The 24,110-nt window shown below is 40.2% G+C and overlaps 1 protein-coding gene across 2 annotated transcripts in view; it reads left to right on the top strand.

Annotated features, from left to right (window-relative positions):
- The first annotated feature begins 1,366 nt into the window (after window positions 1–1,366).
- Window positions 1,367–24,110, top strand: part of elavl2 (ELAV like neuron-specific RNA binding protein 2) — a 30,162-nt gene continuing 7,418 nt past the window's right edge. Inside the window, exons 1-5 of one of the 2 annotated variants that reach the window (XM_031850824.1) lie at window positions 1,367–1,553; window positions 14,160–14,250; window positions 14,931–15,174; window positions 20,296–20,399; window positions 23,207–23,360. In XM_031850824.1, coding sequence (XP_031706684.1) covers window positions 14,179–14,250; window positions 14,931–15,174; window positions 20,296–20,399; window positions 23,207–23,360 — 574 coding nt within the window. In that variant the 5' untranslated portion in view covers window positions 1,367–1,553; window positions 14,160–14,178. The other variant, XM_031850825.1, reaches the window with a different exon arrangement.

The following is a 24,110-nucleotide window of genomic DNA, read 5'->3' as shown; positions in this document are numbered from 1 at the left end:
ATTGAAAATATCTTAACATAGAATAATTTGCATTTTATATATAAAGTTATTCATGCATTGTTGAATTTACCCTGTTACGGTTTTCTGCAGTGAGCCTATGAGCTTCTAGCCTTTTGCTACTGTTCAGGCTTATTTGTTTGAAAGCATCGATCTTCCTTTTCACTTGTACAGCCTAACTGTTGCTCCACCCTCTGAAAGTCGACAAAGATGTTGGTGGGATAAGCCTGCTTCCACTCCTGCTTCGTGTGCTACTCACACATGCTGTGATGTTACTACGAGTAAGGCCTAAGGCAAGTGTTTTCTATTGTTTAAAATGTGCCAGGGGAGCCCAAAATGAACGCCCACCTTTGTCTCTAGTCTATAGGTCGGGTATTGAGGGCTGCCCATTGACTGGAAGCGTCTGAGGCGGGCACGTGGAAGCATGCAGTTACTGTACTGGAGACCTGCGCTGTCCGTGGTGCTGAAAGCTGCTGCGGAGGATTTGCCTGCAGCACCGATGCAAACGGTGTTGCAAAACCAGGCGCCGATTTTCAGATACCTGGTCCTGACAAATGATGCTGTGAGAGCGCCGAAATGGCGCAGACAGTGGGGGGGGCATGATGGAGCAAAAAACAAAATACAATCGCGGTTGATGAAGAGCGCATTTGGCCCATTAGGATGATAATTCGGAGCGGTTTTATTGTCTTATGTGAGGGCTTAAGTGGAATAAAACAGTTAAAAAGGAACGCCTCATAGCACGTGAAATCTGCACACATATGAATACATAAGTATAGTTTTTATTTCTTCCTTTTCCTGAACGGTAGTGACATTGTGGTGATGTGGTGTGAAACACATTTGTGACAAAAAAAAAGCGGAATAAGCCGCGGTGTTATTCCCGCCTGCTGCACTGTGCGTGTCTCGGCAAGTCGATGTTTGACTTTAAATGCCATATTTCGGAAAAAAAAATATTTGAGTGACTGGGGCGAGGACGAATGGCATCTTGAGGTTTGGAGAGACGGTTGCGCTCAACGAGCACCGCGTTGGAGCCAATAGCATTAGAGAGCTTCTGTGTGCATAAGCGGTGGATGGAGCTTCACCGGGTATACTTCCGCGTCCAATGCGTGTTCGTGTGTAGGTTGAATGGATGAAACGGAGAGAGCGGAGAGGTATAGGCATGCTGTGATACGGCCCTATATATTTGCCGGCAGGACTATCTTCCTTTTAAAGACAACCTCCTCCTCGCGTTGGTTTCCAGTCAGTGATGTCGCGTATTTGTGTGGCGCACCTGTAAAGAGCGAGACAGGCAGAAGCCGGCTTTTTTAATGATTTGATTCCTTTTATTTCTTCTGTTCTTTTTCCTTTTGTTTCATACATTTGCTGAAAGGAAATCATTTTCTGTGTTTTGATTTAATAAATATTTAATTTTCCTCATTTTTATCTTGTTTGTGTTTGCTTTTTATGTTTCCAAGTTTTAACTAAGAGAGCGGAATTCATCATTTTACAAGCTATTGGCCAGGTGTTTCATTCAGAGATTGTTTGCCAAAGGACGTCCATAACTTTCATTTATAGAAACGGTAAGATCTTTTTTACACATTTGCTCATCCAACTGAAACATTTGAATCGCTATTTCATCCTGTATCCATTCTTTGAGGACAGTGTGTAGGGCAGATCATGCATTCACTGCAGTCTCGGGCTGTCTTATTGCATGCAAACGCGACTGGAAAGTAACCGTGGTACATTCATGTTTCCAATGACGGCGGATTTCCAACTCTGAATTGCGGTGCCTTGGCATATCTTACGATAGGATAGGTAGGCTGTCTCTGCACATGTGCTCATTTCAAAAGCGTCCAGGATTTCAGACACGGACGTGATTATTGCTCGTGTGTAGATATATAGGCCCTGGTAGAGTGCTGAAAACGTGGGGTCCGCATAGTTGTCGGTTATGTTACTGCATCTAAAGTAAAAACGTTATCATGTTGGATATATCGGACTAGCCTACACTGTTTTATAAACAGAATTTCAGAATAGTTATCGAAATAATGGCTATATTAAACAGAATTTGTATTTTTTAAATTTTTCTGAGCTCTTTATCAAAACTTGCATTTTAATAAGGATATTAATGTTAAAAAAACATGCCTCGGTTATTGCAAGGACGGCTTCTTCGATATAAAGTTAAAATAGCATAGGGCCGAGGTGTAACTTCAGTGTAACTCTGAAATGAGTAATGCTATATAGGTGAAGTGAAGCCTGTGTGTTGCGCTACTTGGAGTAGCTGGATGACGTGTTGTAACTTCTGCTGTCATAGACATATTTGTATGGAATTTCTGAATTCACGCGCAGATCTTAATTGTAAAGTGCAGACACGCCTATTATTCCTTTACTAAAATAAATCACTGTCTGAATTTGGATCCTCATCTTTTTATGCCAAATATCAGCATGTACCATTTTATTAGGTTTTGCTTCTTTTTTTTTTATACATAGGCCTTTATCAATGCCAAATACATGTCTGTCCTGTAGGCGCACAAGTAACAGTGGAGCAAATTTAATCTCAAATAGAAACAGCAATGTTTTCAAATAATTGTCATAGTGGATCAAATTTAACGATTTCTAATGGAGCTGGTTTCCCCTGAATAGCCCAGGGACTCTGGTGCCACCCTGACACTGCTCCAGAAAATTCATTGTTGTGTGTTTTTCCTTTGCATTGACCGTTTAGCCGAAATGCCTCTCAGGCTAGGAAGCGTGAAGTAAAAGTAACGTTACACCTGCAGCAAATCAATTAGTTAATAGTGTATTTCCGGGTTTGAGACGGGGTCGAAGCTGATTGGCAGAGGGTCTGATTAGTTTACTTGGGTAGCCGCGTTCCCGCCACCGCCCCCTTTTCAGCTGCGCAGACTGCGACCTAAAGTTAGATGTCTGCAGACTTTACTTCATTAAATACCCGTGACACCGATTGAACACCTCAAGGTAAGCCGCAACAAAGGAATAGTGCAAGAATATAAAAAAAAATGTAACAGTGCCGAAAATGCACATAGAAGAAAAAAGGCATTTAACGAGTCATGGTAGCTAGCAATGTCAAACAAAAGCTGGCCGGCTGCAAGTCGGACATAATGCTCGCATAGCTTCGTTGGAAATATTCGTGTTTTAACATAACAATGGCCAGTATCATGTCAAGTGAAACTAGCTAAATGACTAATGTAGTACAAAGCGCATATCCAAATATCGGTGCTAGCTAACATTTAAGACTTGCCCCTGTGTAGTGAGAGTTGAGCACCACAAACTTTGTTCCCTGAACGCCGCAGTTAACGCAAAGTTGTCTTGAATCTCCACGACTTCGTTACGGTTTCTCCCCAACCACGCCGCATGGTGGGTGTAACCATTGAGACTAGCATGGCGGTGCAGTTTCAAAAAAAAAAAGCGAGATTTAAATGAATTGCAACAAATGTTTTTGTCCGTTTAGCATTTGCTATAGGCATTCGTGGCGTTGGAGAATTAACTCGGTAATTTGCACTTTGCATGAACCGAATTCGGTCGCAGCTGGTGTCGGTGCGCAGATTGCCCGCAGTGGCACAGGTGTCACAGATTAATCAATTAGCAATGCAGCTCTCAACTATCCCCCCCCTTGAGCCACTTCACGATGATGTTCGCCAATGAACGCCGTACCTTTTTAAACTTCAATAGTCACTGCTGACCTTTTTTAACATGGCAATGGGTTTAATCCAGACGATGTTTACATGAATGGTTTCATGCATGTATGGAGCAATGTAGCAGGTGTACTTTTAGTAGTGATTTTGTATACCAGTTTATCATTTTTTTTGTTATACTTTTAAGAAACGCTCTGATTTAATGCAGTAGCAGACTATTTATTTAGCTGTGAATTCATTTTATGTACATAATGGCCATTATTTTAAGTGTATCTGATTAATTGTTTTATTTTACCAGCACATGAAACCGTATATAGCTGCATGTGATGATAGTAGTCACAATTTACTAACTTGAGTTATGGGGAGTGATGCGGTTCCACATACTAATGAGCGGTTAACTGTCCACTTGTAAATGTTCAGAAAGGATGTTTTTGGGGTTCATGCAACACCAGCTGAAGGAACAGGGTGTTCATTCTAGTTTTAGTGCTCAAGGGCTTTGGCCACAAGTGTTGGGACTGTTCCCTATGGTATAAACAAAGGCATATTCTTTCTTGTTTGCATTTGGGTTTCTTTTGTGCCTTGAATATTGAGCAGGTGAATGCACTGAAGCCACAGGCATCTGTTATAGTTGGCAGTGTGCGAGTTATCTTCAGTTGGTAGTTCATGAAAAGATTGTCGTCGAGCCAGCAGCAAAGAGCTTGACCAGTTAATTTACCTGGAGGTTGCCAACACACAGGACATCTGTGGTCCTGTGGGCATAGGGGGGCAGCCTAGCAAAAGGGAATGGGGGTGCTTGATGAGGGTTTAAGTGTGTGAGGAACTCTTTACCAGGCTATGAGTGGAGATTCCTGGTATTTGTAAGTTCGAACATAATTTATAAGGTTATATTTGAGACGTTTGCATGCTGGAGTATGCTGATTATTACGTGTGGTTTCTTAATGTAACATTGTTCCAAGTATTGATTTGGCCCCATGTGAAAAATGAGACATAAGTAAGAGTAATGTGATAAGAAGACTAGAAATGTGTCCTCTATATATGTGTGTATGTTTATGTGTATGTATATGCGTGTAGTTTGCTGTGCTGTTTTTTGTCCAATCACCTGATTAAATATAGTATTTATAGCAATTAAATACTGCAACTCTTTGTATGCAAAATTAAATATAATAAAAAAGAAAAAATACTGAATCAGGTTCTATTTGACTTGGGTGTTACTCAAGTAGTGATGTTGTGCAATTTTGCTATTAATAGATGATAATAGCTTTTAATTTTATAATGCTTTAAAAGGTACTCAAAAGGCACTATCGTTAATGTGTTTAGCTTCAGTATATATAGCAGTTGCCCTCATGTTCCTATGCTGCTTTGAGGCATATTTCCTCTTCAGTGTCCATGCAACTTCCACAATTTCAGCAGCCTCTGTGCCTGTGAGAGTGACAAGAGATAAGAGTGGCTGTCTTTATGTATTATTGAGCCCCCCACGTTTGCCTTTCTAAATAAAGGCTGCTGACAGAGTGACTAAAATGCAGGACAGTGAATGAACTTCCAAAGGCCACATCAATGTGTGCTGCTGTCAGAACTGGGTTAGTTTACAGTGGTTGGATTTAGCAAAAAAGCTATTTTGCCCCCTTTGTCCTTCTTAAATGCCCATCCCCCTTTCTCCTCGTCATCGCCCCCCCCCCTTCCCTGCAGTTGATCTAGTCTGAGGTCTGTGGATGCTGCACAGGTCTTGTTTTCATTTGGTCCTCGATGTCTGTTGGCCACAGGGGGGCCCTCCCTCTGCATGTGTGTGGGTCATTACTGAAGGCCAGCAATGCAGTGTTCTTGACCCTGTCACTGCATCATGGCAGCTGTTATAGATCACAGCTCACGCTCTGTATAGGTGTTATCTGGTGTGTTGAATAATGTTTGGGTGTTTCAGTCTGTAGGCCTATGATGGTGAGAAGCAATGTAGCATAAATAAACCCTGTGGTGTCTAAACATTCATTTTTTTTATTGAATTGGAGCTCATAGAGTGTATTGTAATGGATAAACCCTAATTCAGTGAGGAATGCACCGATACAAGTCCTTACATTTGAGTACTTGTCTATACCGGGTACCGATGAGTACTTAATACCATTACAGTTCTTACTTTGAAACATGTTTTATTTTTATCAGATGTTCCTCACATTCTGACTGCAACAAATTAAATGCACAATATGAAGCTGTTGCTGATATTCAACATTGTGTTTTCCTTTTACAAGCAGAGCATTGTTTGCATGAGGGATGTTACTATAACTGTTAAACTGTGCTATCAATTAGACGGTTGAAAGAAATACATCTTTTTTTTTAAACTCAAAGGAGTGGCTTTAGAATAGCTGGTCCACCTTAAAGGTCCGCCCACCTCCACTGCTCCTGAGCTGTTGCTGACTTCCGGGCTAACCCCCACTTTAATCAGCAGGTGGCTGGCAAGCAAGACACGGGAGCTTGGCTTGGGTCTCCCAAGCAGTTGTTGTATATCAACAAATAAATGTACACAAACTCCACGGCTACATTTACAGCTATAACGTTTCATTCTCATTATCACACGCTCTTTTGATCGGACACTGGCAAACGTTACGTTGGGCTTGCAAATACACTGGTGGAAACCCTGACCGAGTATGCCAGGAAGACACAACTGACAGCTAGACTAATTCATGTGGTGGAGACTAAAGTGGCTACTCGTGTCCATGACAATGTCGGCTACATTGTGGCTGCTTACTCTTCCTAATGGGTGAACTGGGGACTGCCTGTTTTGGTTACAGTTGGCGGTAAATGATGGATTTAACGTGTTTGTGCATTTGGGTTATTGTTGCAGCTGGGCGTCCCTTTAGGCTCATCTGATGAAAGGTTGACGTCACGTTGTATCAGAGTAGTTTTTTGAGTGAGTGCATGAGCACAGTATCGGTATGGTGCATCCCTAGATTTAGTGTTTGGGGCTTGGCTACTAAAGTCATAAAATCAGAAAGTTGCCATTTTGAACATATGGCTTGTTGTCCTTTCTGTTGTGTAATCCTGGCACCAGCATCTATTAAGTCCAGCTTTAACATTACAGCCTTTTTATGATATACGGCCTGCACACCTTTTTATATTATAGCAGGTAGCCCAGTATCTGAAAATGATGTACTACTATGTTCCAGAAGTTTCACTATCAATCCCTTCTTTGGTGGTGTTACTTTTAGAGTTTTACTATAAGTACAACATTTGGCATTTTCAGAATAAATACATTTAGCAATGATTACTTTGTATTTAGTTTGAATCAAAGCACCTCTGAGTTAACACTTATTCATAACTAATAGATATAAGTAATAGTTATGAATAAGTAAGAAGCTGCAATTCATTTGATCATAACAGACTTTGACTCTTCTTTATGAAATAAAAGAACAGTAGGAAATTTGGACAATACTCTTATTTACAAGCAGTGACAACTTGATATTTTTTACATTGGTTCAGCATCAAGTCAGAAAGAATAAAACATGCCTCTAGTCAAAATTTCAGAATAATATTGATGAACAAGTGCTGCAGTCTCTTGAGCAACACAAACTACCCAACTGAATTGTATTTCAGGCAGTCTCTGTGGTAGATGGGTTTTGTTTTGTGTTGGTGTGGAATTGTGCACTTCTACTTTGGAGGCAGATTGCCAATTAGAATTCAGTATTGCTTCGCTTTTCAGTGTTATTCTGACTGACTCTGGTATGAGCTGCAGCACAGCTAACCTGCTCTCAACCCTACCCACTGATATTTGGTTTACATGCACAAAATATTCAGCTTTTTTGCCCATATCCTGTAAAAGGCAATATTCCTACTAAGCTGTTTGCATAGCTAAAATTTAAATTCCACCAATATTTTGTTTACATGCAGCCGTGCATACGCTGATAAAAGTGTATTATACGAATACGGCCTCCCTCTTTCATTCCTTCATCCACTCTCTCTTAAAAAGGTCGACGTTGCACTGTCTGTGCAAATCCAAAAATATTGATATCCAAGTTTTTCATAATTTCAGGTGTGTATCTCCTTCTGACCAGAAATGTGGACTTTTCTTTTGGGCGTGGTTCCCTGCAAACTGCTGGTAGTTGGTTTGTGTATAACTACTGTACAACACACAGAGCTGACCCGGAGGCAGGAAAGAGGCCTTGTGTCACACGCTGTGGTAAAAACTCCCACTGAGACAAATATTCCAAATGGATTTTATACATGTCCAAAGAATGCTAAATGCCAAAAAAACAAATGTTATCTGCATATCACACGTCTTAATCGGAAAATGCTCCATTGGGAATAATACCTAATTAGCCTGAATAAATAATTTTCTTTGAGACGCGGTATATGCTGATATTATTTGGGTTTTTGAGAAAAACTCGTATTTCTGATCGGAAGGAAAAACGCACCTACTTTTAAACATGAAAGACTGATATCCGATAAAATGTTTTTTGGTGCAAATATTGCAACGCCGACCTTTTCAAGCAGGTGGTTGAAGGAATGGAAGGAGACTGTAGTTTGCACTGTAATACAAGTCCACCACCTGTTATGTTATTCGCCGTATGCGAACCTGCATGTCAATGGAATATTAGTGGAATAATACTTTTCATTAGCCATGTAAACCGCTTTGCAGCAATGTTCTTTTGTTCAGTTCAACAATTGTACAGTCCACCTTATTTTACTCATCAAGGTACAGGTAGTCTGGATCATTTTACAGCATTGTGTGTTTTAGCATTTGCCTTTGCATTCTTCAGTGTGCGAGTAGACGACTGGTCACATCTGTGGTTTCAACTGGGATATTTTAAACTGTTACTTGTGGGCTTTTCGTTTTTCAAGGACAGGCTGAGCATGTCAGTGTGTGCACTTTGGAGTTTTTCACTCTGCAGCTTGTCACGCATACTTGGTCAATTTAATCCTCCGAGGAGCTAGTAGCAGAGATGCGTGCCTCCTCACTTTAAGTGCTCAGTGTCACATCAGTACATGCTGATCTTGCTGTTGGCTTCAGGTTCATGTTTGAGAAGTTCTGCTGTTAGTCAGATCTGTATGTGGGCAGAATTGCCTAATTATTTTTATATGACAAAATCTTAAAACTTTTTCCTACTGCATTTCCCCTCATTTGATCCCATAAAAGGTGTTAAAGAAATTGATGTAACATTATCGTTTTATAGACTGGCTGAGGAAAAAGGACGCCAAAGGCCTTTTCCACCAATGCGTAATCAAATATCACCATATTGTGCAAAATGACTGGCAATGGAGAGTTTAGTGCATTTAGCCTTTTTGCTTCATCCCCTTATCGCTCAAATCTTTCTATTTTTATATATATTTTACTATTTGCAATTACTAGATTGCTTAATGGCCTTCCTTTACTGAAACGGCGGTCAAGGATGAAATTCAGCTTCATAACACCCACTGAAAGTCACTTTTCCATGTAATTAATTAGCACAATCAATGAGCTGCTAAAACAGAGCCAGCTTAAGACGTTAAGGCACAAAACTAAAGTATAGTATCTAAGTATTTAAGTTAAGAACTTGCATGTAAAGTAATGACCAGGCTTTGTCTTTAGTTTGAAATGTCCCTTATGGTTTTTGCATATTGTCAAAGTGACAATATAGATAACTCGAGCTTGCGTGTGAAGTTGAAATCGTTCTTTTTATTTGAATTGTGAATCTCTGCATCCTCTTCCTAGTACCACTGCGTGCAGAGGCTTTTTTCCCCCTTGTGAGAAGGCTGTGGGATCTGAGAGTACCAATAACTAAACACGCTACACTTTAATGAGTCCTAAAAGGCAGCCAGCACAGTGGGGTAAAACTGTGGAGGTGGGTGGGTTTATCCAAGCAATGATGGGGGGGGGGAAACAAAAAAAGAACAGTGTGGTCTTTATCTGGGGCTGGGTTCTGACGAAACCTGTGAGGCAGGGCCCCTAGGGAAACGAGATGCTCCGCACTCAAATGCCTGCGCTAAAAGGAAGCTGCTGGCTGGCTGCACACAGTGAAAGCCTTGCATGGAATTTTTGGGGAGAGGCATCTTGCCAAGCTTTCTCTTCCAAGTGTTTATCTAATGAAATATTTCTGCCTTGTTGCGCTATCTCAAGTGGGACAATAGCCAATGTTTGTGCTTTGTACTTGCAATAAAAGGTGAAGCATATGAAATGGAGATTGAAGGAAGTCATTTTTTTCAACGCAATATGTTCTGTTGGTGCTGCTCTTCTCACAGTCACTATGCATGTGGGGAGGCCTTTTGTGGCTTATAATTGTGCATTTTGTTTGGCATATGACAAACTGGCTGAATATCATGAAGGTTTTTCAATGCTTTGTCTTTGTGCCCTTCTTTGCAATCTTAACTGAACTGCACAAAAGTTGACGTGTGAAAGCAGAAGGCTACATATATTTTGCAGTCGGCATTTGGTTTTATATTTTGAGACACATAACAGATGGAAAAGCAGCAGGAGGGTTAGGTTGACCTGCAAAGTTCAAGCCCCCATCCTTGCGTGACTGGGATGCTTGCAGTGCGCTTGGTGTCATTGTTAACTGTACTTAGTATTGTTTTATCAGTTAGTTTAAAACTGATGAGCAAACTCTGATTTGATATTGTACTTCCCTAAATCCAATATTATTTCGACTAATGCATTCAGGGGAAACCCTTGTGTATTGACCAACATCTTTAATTCAGTTTTTGGGACTGCCAGATTAGATCATGACTGCTCAGCATCACAATGTAATGATCATACTAACATTTCGGGTCGCTCTGAAACTTCGTCACAAGTATTTTACACCATTCGTTCAACCTTGATCCTAAATAATGCTCCGCCCACTTTGTGTGCACAGGTGTCGCAGTTGTTCTCCTGTACGAGTATCTCTCAGTAATTGACGGCATCCCCTAATCTGTCACATTATGTTACAAACTAGGCATCACAACTAGACGGTTGTTACAGATCCCCCCTGAACCGCGGATTAATTAGTTTAACGTTGTGAAATAAAGTTTTACTGACGATCGTTATCCGCCAATAGTAAAATATGCGATCAGGATTTCAGCATTTATGCTTTTCTAGTCGCCGATCCTTGATAATGTTACTTTGTAAACAACAAATCTGTGTTTGAATCAACAGGAGGCTAGTAACGATGGCGGCACAGCTATTGGCCAACAAACAAAGGTTCCATTCAGTTAAATTTTGATGCGTTCAGGCTCTGTTCAGTGAAAATGACTGTTGGGTGAAGGTAAATTATCACGTGATGTGTTCACATGTAATCTCATAAAACATAGTGTTGTCTAGAAACTTATAAATGTTTTCACAACAACCTAAATGTAAATTAAAGAGGGAATTATGACCTGTTTGCAATACCTCTAAGCTTATAATCATTGAAACTACTAATGACAAGATTAGTTTTAATCAATAAAATCAGTCTATCTATTATTGAATTGTGTTACAATAATTGTGTTTTCTTCCTCTTATTAAAACAAAGTAAAAAGATAACATTTAAAATTTGATGGTATACACTGACTTCAGAGTGGTTTAAATGATTTTTTGGACAGTGGCAAAACAATATATAATAGTCTGGAGCCTTGTAGACAGCTGTATAATCAAACAACAACGGGATGTATCGGCCAATGTGGATCATTAGTATCTGCGCCAAAAAAACATGATCAGGAATCTCTAAAAGTTATATTTGCTCCCTTTTTTCTGTTTTGCTGATCCGAACCGTGAGCTTTAAGATCTGTTGCGCCACCAACCACAACACACAATTAAGTCTATTTAGACGAATATTTACTGAAATTGCATCTGATGTATGAAAACATTGGCCTTGCTGCTTTCATGTCATTCAAAGTTGTGTAATCATATTCACATGTGAACCGCGGATTAATTGCAGCTTACCTCAACCATCACAGTGTGAAATATTGTTTTACTGACCTCGTTATCCGCCAATGTTCTGTAAAAATATCAGGACATCGACATTTATGCTTTTCTAGTCGCCGATCTCTGCTCATGTTACATTGATGTTTGATCAGATGTTTTCACATATTGGAGAGAACTATAACCTGTTTACACGAGCTCTAAGCAGCTTATATTGCATCATTAAAACTAATGACAAGATATGTTTTAATCCTTTATTTCCTAATCGTTTGAACTGTGAAATTATGAAAGAACACCATAAATTACTTTCACAAAGTAAAAGGATGACATTTAGAATGTGATGGTTAACAGACTTCAGTGGTTAAATTGATGTTCGGGACGGAGAAAATCAAAGATATTCAATTAACAGCATGAAATCCACAAATTGCAGATCTTATGATTGTCAAGTGTAGTTATATCGCCGCCCTCGACACAAAACAAGTCAGTCAGTAAGCACAGTTGCGATGAAGCAGCATGCAAATGATGCAGCTTAAGTGTATTTTCATACATTCACTGAGGAATCTGTAGAAATGTCAACAAACAGTGAAATGGACATATTGTCAGTGACGGGATGTTGTTACTCGGATGTGAATGCGCTGCTGCTGTGAGGAGGCTCTTTCACAGACTTCACGACTCAAACGCAGCTTCTCGAACACGACCGGCCTAGCTCAGAGCATTGGCTTGAGTTCACCGTGGTCATGTCACAGCAACGGATACTACTAACTGAAAAATGGACTACTTTCTATTTGCCTTGAAAAAACTCTGCGACCACTCTTGTTTTACTGGCTTGATTTGGAGTATGTAAAATACAAATGTAAAACACTTACAGCTTACAGCAACATGTGCTGCTGATCGTCGTTCTGTTCTTTACAATCCTGATGAGTGTCTTATGAGCTCAACACATATTCTCCCAACTGACAAGTGTTCTTCTGTGCACAGAGGGTAAATATATCTAGACAAATAACACTGTTGCATACATTGTCATTTTTAATCAAGCTATCGCAGTGAACCCTGATCGCACGCCTTCAGGTTTTCACACTCGGATAAGCTGGGGGCGCGGTTATTTTCTCATCGAATAAGGGTCCAGAGCAGATCTACAGCTGTTTGATCTGACTTGCAGTGAGCTGTTTGCTGCAGTTTGTCATTTCACGTGCATTTTAGGTACATCGTGACGACGACAGCTGAGATGTGGCAGTGTTGAAACACTATCGGAGAAAAGCAGCAAATACAGGAAATGGCTTGTTCAAAAATCAAGGGGGATCCTCTTTTGTCATGGTTTATCAAATACTATTGGGAGTAAAGTCTTTACCTGAATGTGTAAAAGAAAAATATCAGATGGAGCATGTGTCAAAGCAGTATATACAAGGAATTTATTGACATGTTGTGCATATACTTATGGACCACAGTGTGAACAGTGTATTTTAGGTGGCAGAGATATTTTGACAAAAAGCAATCAAGATGGCATAAATAATTGAATCTCGCATTGTGTCCTTTTTTTAATTCATCCATTATCCTATCCTTTGGCTGAGTATGTTGAAGCACTAAAACGGCACATTGGCTGTAGTTTGAGAAGCGCTCCACTAAGAAATATTGATCCGGTTTAAACCTGTTCAGTGCACAATTTGCAATGCTGTTTTCATCACTTGAGTAGAGAAAATCAATTTGCATTTGAGTTATTGCAGGTTGACATTTTCCCAAGATGCACCCAACAAGGTGAAACAAATTGATAAGTAGAAGACTAAATGCTCAGTCATGTGCTGTATTAAAACATGCAGCCTAAGAAGCTGCTATAGTGGAAAAAGCACAATTGTTTTATGTTTTTCCTAAAAAGTTGAGCATGGTGGTGCTGCTGTATGTGGCTGATTTTACGCTAGTGTAGTGGACAAATCAAATCATTGGATTTTGTGTAAATAGCAGCATGTGACCCAAATAATGGAAAACTTATACTGTATTTATCGTCAACTGTGACACATTTTACTCTTAATTTGAACACATTTAATCTATGGTAATGTAAATATGGTGCACTAGTTATTGTGTTTCGTGATAGGACTTGCTTTGGTTCACTATAGAGTATTAATATAGATTTCTTACCTAGTTTGTAAGGGTAATATGAGTTTTCTTTTTGCCACTGTGTTGGTGAATGCTGGCTCGTCTCACCTTGATGATCTAACCGGTCTGTGGTTTGTTTTTAAAGTATGACTTTAAGGCTTATGGGAAACTTGGAGTCACCGTTCAATGTGGATTAAGTTGTAATGCTTTGTTTCCTGTGTGCCTGTGTGCTAAAGACTGAATTAAAAATGCAGGATAAGTCGGCGTGACTTAGGTATCCGCTCTATTGCAGGATAGAAATAATCGGAGCAGATCGGTTGATTTGTACTTTCCAATTTCAGTGATCACCTTTGTGCTCTTCTCCATTATACTAATTTGCCATTCTTCATGCTTGCTGTCAGTGTTGAGGCCAATGTTCTCTCTCGACTGAACACTCTGCTTTTTGCTCCTTACTGAAGATGAATTGTGACTTAAGTGAAACATTACCTTTTGCTTCTCCCTGGTTTAAGATCGTACATGACCCACTCCCCAACAATGACATGTAATCACCTCTGACTGTTGCTTTTGTTCTTGCTGATCTAACGTGAAGTACTTTTTTGTGTCCACATTTTCAGACGGTAACACCAAACTAACATGGCAGTGAGACTGTGCGATGTGGCTTCTCTGCTTAGAAGTGGTTCGTGGGCGCCTGAGCCTTGGACTGGGGTTTGTGGCTCTTCTCTCTTGAAATACTTTGCGTTCTGTCTCAATGCTGAGGCCATACCAATGACGCTAGCTCTGTTATGTTTTGACCCTCGAATCAAATGAATCACATGTTCAATTTGGAATTCAGGTATTGGTATGGTCTAAACTCATCTATTACTTACTCACCATCTTGAATATTGCTTTATCAATAGTTGAGCTTCTGACAGATTAATAGACTTACTTTTTCAGTGGAAAGTCTCATCTGTTTTCCCAGAAATAAAAGCAGCCATCATGAACAGCAGAGAGGGAATTAATTGTCTATTTTCAACTTCTTTTTACCACCTGTGGTAGCACTCTAAGATCTAACATTTCACACTTGGTCAGACATCTACGCTTTAGTCACACATTTGCATATTTTAAAAGCATGCCCTAAGCTCTTCTGAGGAAGAAGTATCTTTCTGAACATGTAATATCCTGTAATGTTTCTTTAATGCTAAACTGAAGTGTGTTAATGCACAATAAAAAACAGCATGAGGAATCTTTGTCTGACAGTCTTTTGACTTGTATGTTCCCTTTAACTTAGATGTCTTAATGCTATTCCAGTTAGTTAGTATACCAACAAAACAATGTTTCAATTGGTTGTTTGTTGGATGATGATAATTTCCACGTGGGTTTGACTGGATTTGTTTCTGTCTCTTTAGCAGGTAATTGCTGCAATGGAAACACAGCTGTCCAATGGGCCGACCTGCAACAACACAAGCAACGGGCCCTCGACAATGTCAAACAACTGCTCCTCGCCTGTAGAGTCAGGGAGCATAGAGGACAGTAAAACTAACTTGATAGTCAACTATCTGCCTCAGAACATGACCCAGGAGGAGTTGAAGAGTTTGTTTGGGAGCATCGGAGAAATTGAGTCCTGTAAACTAGTTCGAGACAAAATAACAGGTAACGCAACCATTTTCATTGCTATGGCTGTTTATTCGCTAAGAATTGTATGTGCTCTGAGCCTTTTTTCATATAAAATACAGTTAATGTAAGTTTAAAGTATAACAACATCAAACCCAATCAGTGAGGCCCTACAAGCAGGATTGTTAAGTCATAAACTTTTCTTTTTATGCATGCACAGTATGTGACCATCTCTTTGTATATTTGACATCTAGCATTATATTATGAAGAATACCAACCACTGTCTTTATTGGTGTATTTTTATTGCTATATTAACGCACCAATGCTTCTCTCAGAGGCTATTTCTTGGTTCTTTACTCGGATTACATGCATTTTTATATTCCTTATTTTTGGGCAGCTAGATGACTTGCAAATTATTTCATTTTTATTTTTAATGAGAGGAATGCATCTGGCAGAGACACAGATTGCGAGTGTGACATGAGCATGTAGATCATGAAGCTGAAGCTGCTTGATTCTTTTGCTCGCTGTTTTGATCAAGGTTACCTCGACCTTCTTCCATCTGCTTCTTATAGCGTACTCAAATGGTCCGGCACATGAGCCTATTATACTTTTTTAAGGATTTATACACACGTCTGTTTCGTTTGCATTTGGTCGTGAAACAGCATTGGCTCAATGAACAGATCGTTCCCTTGAAATGAGTCTGGAGGGCTGGGGGCTCCTATTGAGAAGCGCTGTTGAACTGAGATGCTAGAACTTCAGTAACTGTGGATTATCTTTATTCTGAGACTCCAAGGTATTCACCGTCATTAAATGAACATGGAAGATGTGCGCCCAGCCGCATCTGGTGTTGAAATGATGATTAATGTTTCACAATGCTCCTCCCTCTTGTCGTCGCCGATCCCTGATTATGCTGTGTTGAAATCGTCAGGAGGAAACCTGTAACGTTGGCAGCGCGTACAAACAACGTACAAATGTTCCATTGAGTTACAGTACGATGCGTTCATTCTCGATTCAGTAAAAAATAGTACTTATCGTTATCATGATGCGCTCTAATGTCGTCTTGTAAAATGTAGTTTTTGCCGATAACCTTGAATATTTACAGTTGTTTTGGATGAGAGGTTTTCACAGCAATATAATAAATGATATTAGACGGGGAATTATTACCTGTTTAACTTCCTAACACAAGCTCTAAGCAGATTATAATTAAATCTACCAAAGCCAAGATGTCTCAAATTAATAAAATTACAATCTCTTATTTTCTAATCTTTTGATTTGTGTTTTTATGCAAATAACCGCTATAGATGACGATCACAAAGTAAAAGGATATTTAGAATTTTTGACGGTTCATGCTGACTTGAACAGTTCAAAGGATATTTGACGGTGGTGAAAAAGAATAGTTTGGAACCTTGAAAAGGAACTGCTAAAACAACAAAAACAATGCATCGGCCAGTATGGCTCATTGACGATCAGCAATCCGTGTTGGCAGCAAAATAACCAAAAGCTAATGGGATCCCTGACTGAAAGCCGTGATGCAATCCAAACCGTGAGCTTTGTGATCCTTTGCATCCCTACTGTTTCCTATAGCTGCTAAAAATGTCAAGTATGCTCCAAGTATGTTTAGTAACTGTCTCCGTTTGCTTCCATCACCACACTACACCGTCGTTCAGGCTTTCATTAGGCAATGTTTTTATGGAAGCAAATAACTAACTAACTTTAAAAACTAAGCGGTAGTTCATTTGGTTTGTCACAGTGTAACTGTTGTGTATGTATATTATCAAAGCTTTTATTTTATTGGAAACAAATGGTAGCAAGAGGTAGACCACACACCAAGATTGGTGTATTTGTGGAGATGGAAGGCATAGGGGTGCTATCATTGTGCATTTACTGAATTTAGACTTTTGACATGCTGGAATGATAGAAATTGTCAAGTGTGTTGTCTTGCATGAAATACATGCCCTTATGTAGTCATGCATACGATTGTTGATGTGTGAAATGGTCTGAGCTGAATTGACGAGTGATCCTCGTTTTACAACGGGTGTGGAGCACGGTTTGCTCGGGTGATTGAACATAAAACATGCTTGATAGGTTGCATATTTAGTGGAGCACATGTGAACATAACACTCAAAGTCATTTAAGTGCAAGGAAAGAAATGAAACAAGTTGTTTGAAATCGGCCTTCTTTTCAGTGAAAAGGACTTGAGGCGATGCTACATTCCCCAGTAAGTCAGGCGATGGAAACGTAGATTCAGATTAAAATTAAGTTTGGTCTTTTAGGTGATCTGTAAGGTGACCCATTAATGGATAAACAAACGTTTTCCCACTATGGTGCCATGTTTGCCACCTTGTTTCTTTATAGACACAAGTGATTTTAAGTTAAAGTTTTCATTAAAAGCAGAAAAAAGAAGATGGTAGTAGATAGAAAATCTTGCTCTTCTACACCAATCTAATCCAAATGATTTTAATTCAGAGGTATTTGCTACCAGGGACATAAGAATTAGTTAATTTGTTCAAGTTAACAGTTCTGTTTAAACGTAACCTTTTAAACACGGCAGTAATCATAGCTTGAAATCAATATTTATCTTCGATAGTGTGGTAATTGTATGTCAATTGTTTTTATGCTTGTCTTCTGCAGCTTCTACTATTGTATAAAACGGGTCGATGGATCAGTTTGTCTTCTGTTGCGTCGTAGTCGTGTTCATCTTCTATCTGAGTGTTAGTTGCGCACATCTGTGGAAACGTGTGTCATGGTATTTTTTTAGTATTCAACCAGTAAAGTAGCGTATATAAATTACACAAGCTTCACGTTGTTTTCAGAATGTGAGCTTCTGTTAGATTGGATGAGGAATGACAGTTTGCACCGGCATCTTCAGAGAAACCAAGTGTGTAGATGGGGTTTGTTTACGGCACAAATCCAAAGGCTCTTAGCATCAGCAGTGATCTTATTAGAGTAATTAGCCATATAAAAACAAATTGCCTTTTTTATCAAAGAAATACAAATGTGGCCAGCTGGAAAGAGTGAGTTCTTAGCTCTGGCAGTAGATACTTTCTAAACAGGACACTTAAGGAAGGCACATTTATTTTGATGTAGATGTAAACCACTGACATTAACACATTCAAACTTGTGTCTCTAAAACATAATGTTACTGCTGTTGCTCTGACAGTCGCTTACATTTCAGTGTGCTTATTATTGCTTCATGTGTTATGTCACATTTGTAGAAACTGCTTTTTTTTTCCTTTTTTAATCCGAGGGCGGAGGCAGAAACGAGCATTGATCCCTGCTGTTGAGCAGATGTTTTTGTCAATGCACCCATTTGATCGTGCAGTTGGATTGATAATGGATTGACCAGCTTTTTCCCATCCGCACTAAGTACCCAGCAGGCTATTGCATATTAAGCAGCTAAGCTAGTATTATTTGAAGTTATTTTTAACTGAGAAAAGCTTGAATTGGGTTGAGCAAAAACTGACTTCAAAATCAGTTGGGTGGGGGGGAAGAATTGTTATTCAAAGCCTCCAAGTCATTTCTTAGGAATGTTGCCTTGATTTCAATTTCAGCTCTACATGAAGCCCGGTCCCCTCCAGACTGTGTTGCTTTTTCTCTCCCTTGTCCCTGTGGCAGTGGATTTAAGCCAGCCTACATCTGTGTACTGGTGCTACATCAGATGTTAAGTAATCACCAGAGAGATGCATGCTTCTTCTTTGCTTTAAATGTTCTTGCCTTGGCTGCTGCCGCTGCAGCAGCTTAGTCTTTGTGTCATTTTCCTCCCACTATGGGCAGCACTAGTCTTTTACTGGAAGCTGGGTGCAGTTATCTGTTTGAAAGTGCATCCCAGCATGTCTTCTCCTCTACTCCTTAATGACGGCTGAAAGTGAGCAAGCTGTTTGTTATAGAAATATGGCTGAGGCCCCCCCCCCCCCCCCCCAGTCATAGCTGCAGAAGTAGATGCTATTTAGACGTTCCATAGGAAGACATCACTATCGGGGCATAGTGTGCCCACATGCACCATGGAGAGCAGAACACAGTGAGGGAGGCGGTTTGCCTGCCAGGCTTAAGTAAAAGTGTCATTTCACCAGCTCATTTCAAAGGCTCGCCATGTTTCTCCCGGCTATAACAGTCCCTGGGATTCAAGGTGAAATTAAGTTTATGAACTTCACTTGATCACAGCTGAAGAACGCATGAGAGCAGTGACTCGTGGTGGTAAGACACGATAAACCAGCATGGATGCATACAGTTCAGATGTACAGTGAAGCTAAATAGATAGCAATGCTGCAAGCAATATTTGACAGTTGGATGCCTATTTCCCTAAATTAACACACAAATGTCTTCTTGTTTTAACATACTTTGAGTTTTGACTTCTCAAATGCATGTATTTTCACTATGTTACATACAGTGTTTTGTATTTCATAGTCTTGACTGAATTCAACATGTAGGAGCTGATGTAGCCAATATGAAAACCTAAGAACCTTTTTTTAATTTAAAGTCTTTGTAATGAAGAAATAAGAACCTCTCTTGTGAATTTCCCATCACAACACGGATACACCATCACTCATCTCTCGAAAACGCGTCTTGGGCATTCGTGCGATACTGACGTATGTGGAAAATATTAACCAGATTTAATCAAGTTGCTTACGTACTGTATTAATAAGCTGAAGCGGCTCGAGCTGGTGAACTTGACCGGCGGTGGAATTGCAGAGAGACCCGGCAGTGTGGGTGGAGGAAATTGAATTGCCTCTGTGCACATAAAGAGTGGGTGTCAATCTATTGTACATTTTAGAGATAAACTGTGGAGGGAGGGGAACGCATTGAGCCTCGGCTACTGCGCCGTGTCAGAGATGAGTTGGTGTAAAAGCGGAGCAATTGCCTGTCGTTTTTAATACGAGAGTTAGTTTGTGAAGTTACTGTAGGTTGTGAGCCAAATAGATGTTGGAAATAGGCCTGTGACCTCCTGTGCTCTTCATGCTCTGCCAAATGAGAAAAAATAACCGACTTATTTTTATACCCTGGTGTTGCTGATTGTGATTTATTCCTTGAGAACACTGCATTCATGATTCCTAAAAGGCAGTTTTGTCCATGTTTAGTTGTCATATATTGTGGAGTTTGTGTTTACTTTTCAGTTTCTATTAGGTGTGAGGTTGTATGTGTTTTCTGCTCTTGTGGTTGCAGGGCAGAGCCTCGGCTATGGATTTGTGAATTACGTGGACCCGAAGGATGCAGAAAAAGCCATCAATACCTTAAATGGCTTGAGACTTCAGACCAAAACTATCAAGGTAAGATGTCATGCGTGGTTTGTTTTCTGAATCTCTAACAGGCATTACCGTGTTCACCCTTATCTCCAATAAGCGACCTAATCAGACGGTCATACACAGCTGACTGAAATCAGTTACCATTCACGACTAGCTGCAAAAATCCAAGATATGCCGTTCATGTCTAGCTCTCTGGGATGGAGTCGGAAACATAATGAGGCTGGAGAAATGTGTGGTGGAAAGGGAAGAGCCTATTGTTAATCTGGGCACATGCAGCTTTGCCTTGGCCTCAAGTAGAGCAGAACTGTTTCTATGGTTGCATGTGCTGTAGCACTGCTGTATGCCTTTACAGGGAGGTGGCTGCCATTAGCATTCATCAGGCAATGTAGCACCCAATGTGCTGGTGGAGAAACTAATTTGCTTCATACAGTGCTGCAGGATTTTTGGATGGCGTGGCCGGATATCTTTCCACTGGTCTTACCAGGAGCTTGCCAGATCCCTTCTCTCACGTCGGGCAGAGGTGTATTCATGAAAGTGTGTGTGGGCAAAACACATTTTGCTTCTGAAAATTTGTTGAATTGCACAGAGTTCGTGAGCTGTATGTTTGATTATTTCTGTTTTTAACACCTAAATACTATATTGAAAGTTGAAGATGAGCCATACCGCTTCACTCTCATGAAGCAAACTGAACGCGTCTTTCTCCCCACCTCTCTTCCGCGCTTCATACCTCTGAAAGTATAACATAGGAGCATTTTTTTTTTAATATATCACACATCCCAAAATATCTAGCTGCTCTGTCAGAAGTGCAAATAAACCCCAGTGAGGTAGGGGAATGTACTTTGCAAATATTAGCATCAAATGAAGTGTGAAGGTGAGGCAGGGATGAGACAGAGCTCGGGAGTTGCCTGGCTGTGGACTGTGAGCTTTAGATTTCACGTTCACTTTGTCAGCCTGCCCTGCAGGGCAGGAACAGGGTGAGCTTTGCAAAGTGGATGACCAATTGGAGTTCTTATCGATCCGAGAGTACAAAAAGGAAGGTTTAATTATAGTGAGTGATTCTTTTTTTAATGTACATTTCTTTTCTTTCCTGTAATCCATTGCAAAAGATTACAAGGACTTGTTATAGGACCATTTAACATGCCTGACGCTGTAATTAAATGAAGCTGTAGTGCTTTTTAGGTTATTGACAGTCGAGTGGCAAGAACATAGAGCCACCGGACGAAAGAGAAGGCGAGGTTCATGTCAGCAGATTCATGACCTCTGTGATCTCTCGCTTAGTCCTCTTATAAACCACCCTTTAGCCATTCTCCACTTCAGCTGTTGCATTTAGGCTAACCGGGTCCCTCTGCATTGTATTGTATGTCATCAGTCATTGTATGACTGAAAATGATAATGTATGACTGCTCAGGGATGGATGATGTATTGATCCGCAGGTCCTGGTAGATGGCTCTCTTGTCTCGCCCCATTTTCTATTACTCGGCTGTGTTTATGGACAAATGTTGATTTATGCTGCATATTTATCTAGCCGGGTGCTGGGTGTTCTCCAAATATCTCCTGAATTTAGAAAAGGAAATGAGCAAGATTATTTTTAACAGGCAGCTACGCTGCTCTGTTGTCCATAGAAATGTGCAAGTTACAATCAATTTCTGTTTTAAATGAGAGCCGTCTCGAGAGGCCTGATGCTGCATCCGTCTGTCACGTCTCCGACTGAGTTGATGGACAAAAATGTGCAAGTTTAACTTTTTTCTTGACAGACTGATTCGCTGATGTGAGTTGATATATAGGGGGACAAACGCAGAACCCTAATGATTATAAAAACAATAATAATGGAGAAAACCTGGTATAGATGTTTTAATGTAGAGTAAATTTGTAAGCGCACAGGAACCAAATGTATCACCGTAATGCTCCTTAAAAATGTGACAATATTTAGTCCACTCTGACAATAGCGTGGTTCTCTTCAGGTGTGTTCAGACTGAACAAGAAGCACATTTTGTTTTATTTGAGTGAATTAAATTGTTGTGCAGCAGAATTTCTGTCTATTAGCCACAAACAGCCGGTGTGTGTGTGTGTGTGTGTGTGTGTGTGTGTGTGTGTGTGTGTGTGTGTGTGTGTGTGTGTGTGTGTGTGTGTGTGTGTGTGTGTGTGTGTGTGTGTGTGTGTGTGTGTGTGTGTGTGTGTGTGTGTGTGTGTGCGCGCGTGCGTGCTACAACTTACACTGATCTCAATTCTTAGCAGGAACTCCATTTGTCTATTTTCTCCAGACTTTCTCCTTTGTCTATATATTCATGGAGTCTCACAGCGTTGGTTTCAAACTGAAACTTTACAAGATTTGAGCAGACCGGTTTTGCCTGCAGTTGTGCCACCTGGAGTACATTTATTTTTAACATTTGCATTTAACATAATTGATCAATGGATCCAGTCGCATTAATATTTGCATCATTAAGTACAAACGCTTCTAATAAAGCAATTGTTGGTCTATCTGAGAATTCCAATGCATTCATCAATATACTGAAATATGATACAAACATTTGAACTAAGTATTTTTTGTTTTGTTTTGCATAAGGCATTAGGTGTGATGTTAATATATGTGTCAAACAGTGACATGTTGATTTCATAGCATGACTGTATTTAAAGAAAACTCAGTCCCGCTAATTACCAGTTAGTGTTTAATTTCTTTCTGGTAGAAATGGGTCACAGCGTCTGCTCCTCTGCTTCTGTTAGTTTAGAAAACCCAACATGAATAACCTGCCTTGATCTCAGTGAATTTGTATGAGAAGTATGCATGTTCAAAACTGTCTGTAATGTACTGGTGGTCATGTCTCCGTCTGTAGGTTTCCTATGCGCGTCCAAGCTCCGCCTCCATCAGAGATGCAAATTTGTACGTCAGTGGCTTGCCAAAAACCATGACTCAGAAAGAACTGGAGCAGCTCTTCTCTCAGTATGGACGCATCATTACCTCACGCATTCTGGTGGACCAAGTGACTGGTGAGTAGGACATGACAGCCCCCCCCCCCCCCCTCTCCCTCCCCTTGCTGCTTTTCTCTTCACCTGCTTCCAGCAGTGACTCCCCAGCAAAGACAAACAGCCAGGCCTGAGAAATACATCAAAGGTGGTGGTACATCACCAAAAATGTCATTTCTCACTACAGTTGTCCATAAATATGCATAGATGGACAGAATAGGAAATGGGTGTTAAGTGGCAGGACTCCAGGCTTCATAATTTCTTTTCCCCTCCAGTCTCCCTTCCGCCTGCACTTAACTTCTCTTGCTTTTCTTCCTCCTTCTCTTCCCGTCCCCCAAGGTGTACATGCCATGCCCGTTTCATGACAAGAAACGAAATGCATTAAGAGAAGTTATATTCTCTATATCTCAACTGTCATGTGGTAGCAGAACCCTTATGAAACACTGATAAGCAGAACATCTAACGGAGACGTTTCCCAGTGGTTGTGTCCCCGTATGCTGCAGAAACATATGATATTCCTTCAGACATGCATAATGGGAAAGGTTATCTTTCTGGAGAAATCTTTCAGTTTTACTTTAGTATTAATGGAACAACCAAAGGTACTCGTTCTTCCCCAAGACTTTCTACTACAGTGGCTCTCAATGACAGAACTCATACAAGAATACAAACAGAAATGCACTCCATATCAAATACTGGAATGCATAAGCTCATACCATAAGAGAAATGTACTTAACAAGAAACCAGCAAAAAAAAAAGTGGTACCACAAGCAACAT

The sequence above is a fragment of the Anarrhichthys ocellatus genome, unplaced genomic scaffold (genome assembly GCF_004355925.1).
Source record: "Anarrhichthys ocellatus isolate YVR2014 unplaced genomic scaffold, GSC_Weel_1.0 scaffold11, whole genome shotgun sequence".
In the NCBI taxonomy this organism is placed as follows: domain Eukaryota; kingdom Metazoa; phylum Chordata; class Actinopteri; order Perciformes; family Anarhichadidae; genus Anarrhichthys; species Anarrhichthys ocellatus.
This window is presented reverse-complemented; position numbering and strand designations above follow the sequence as displayed.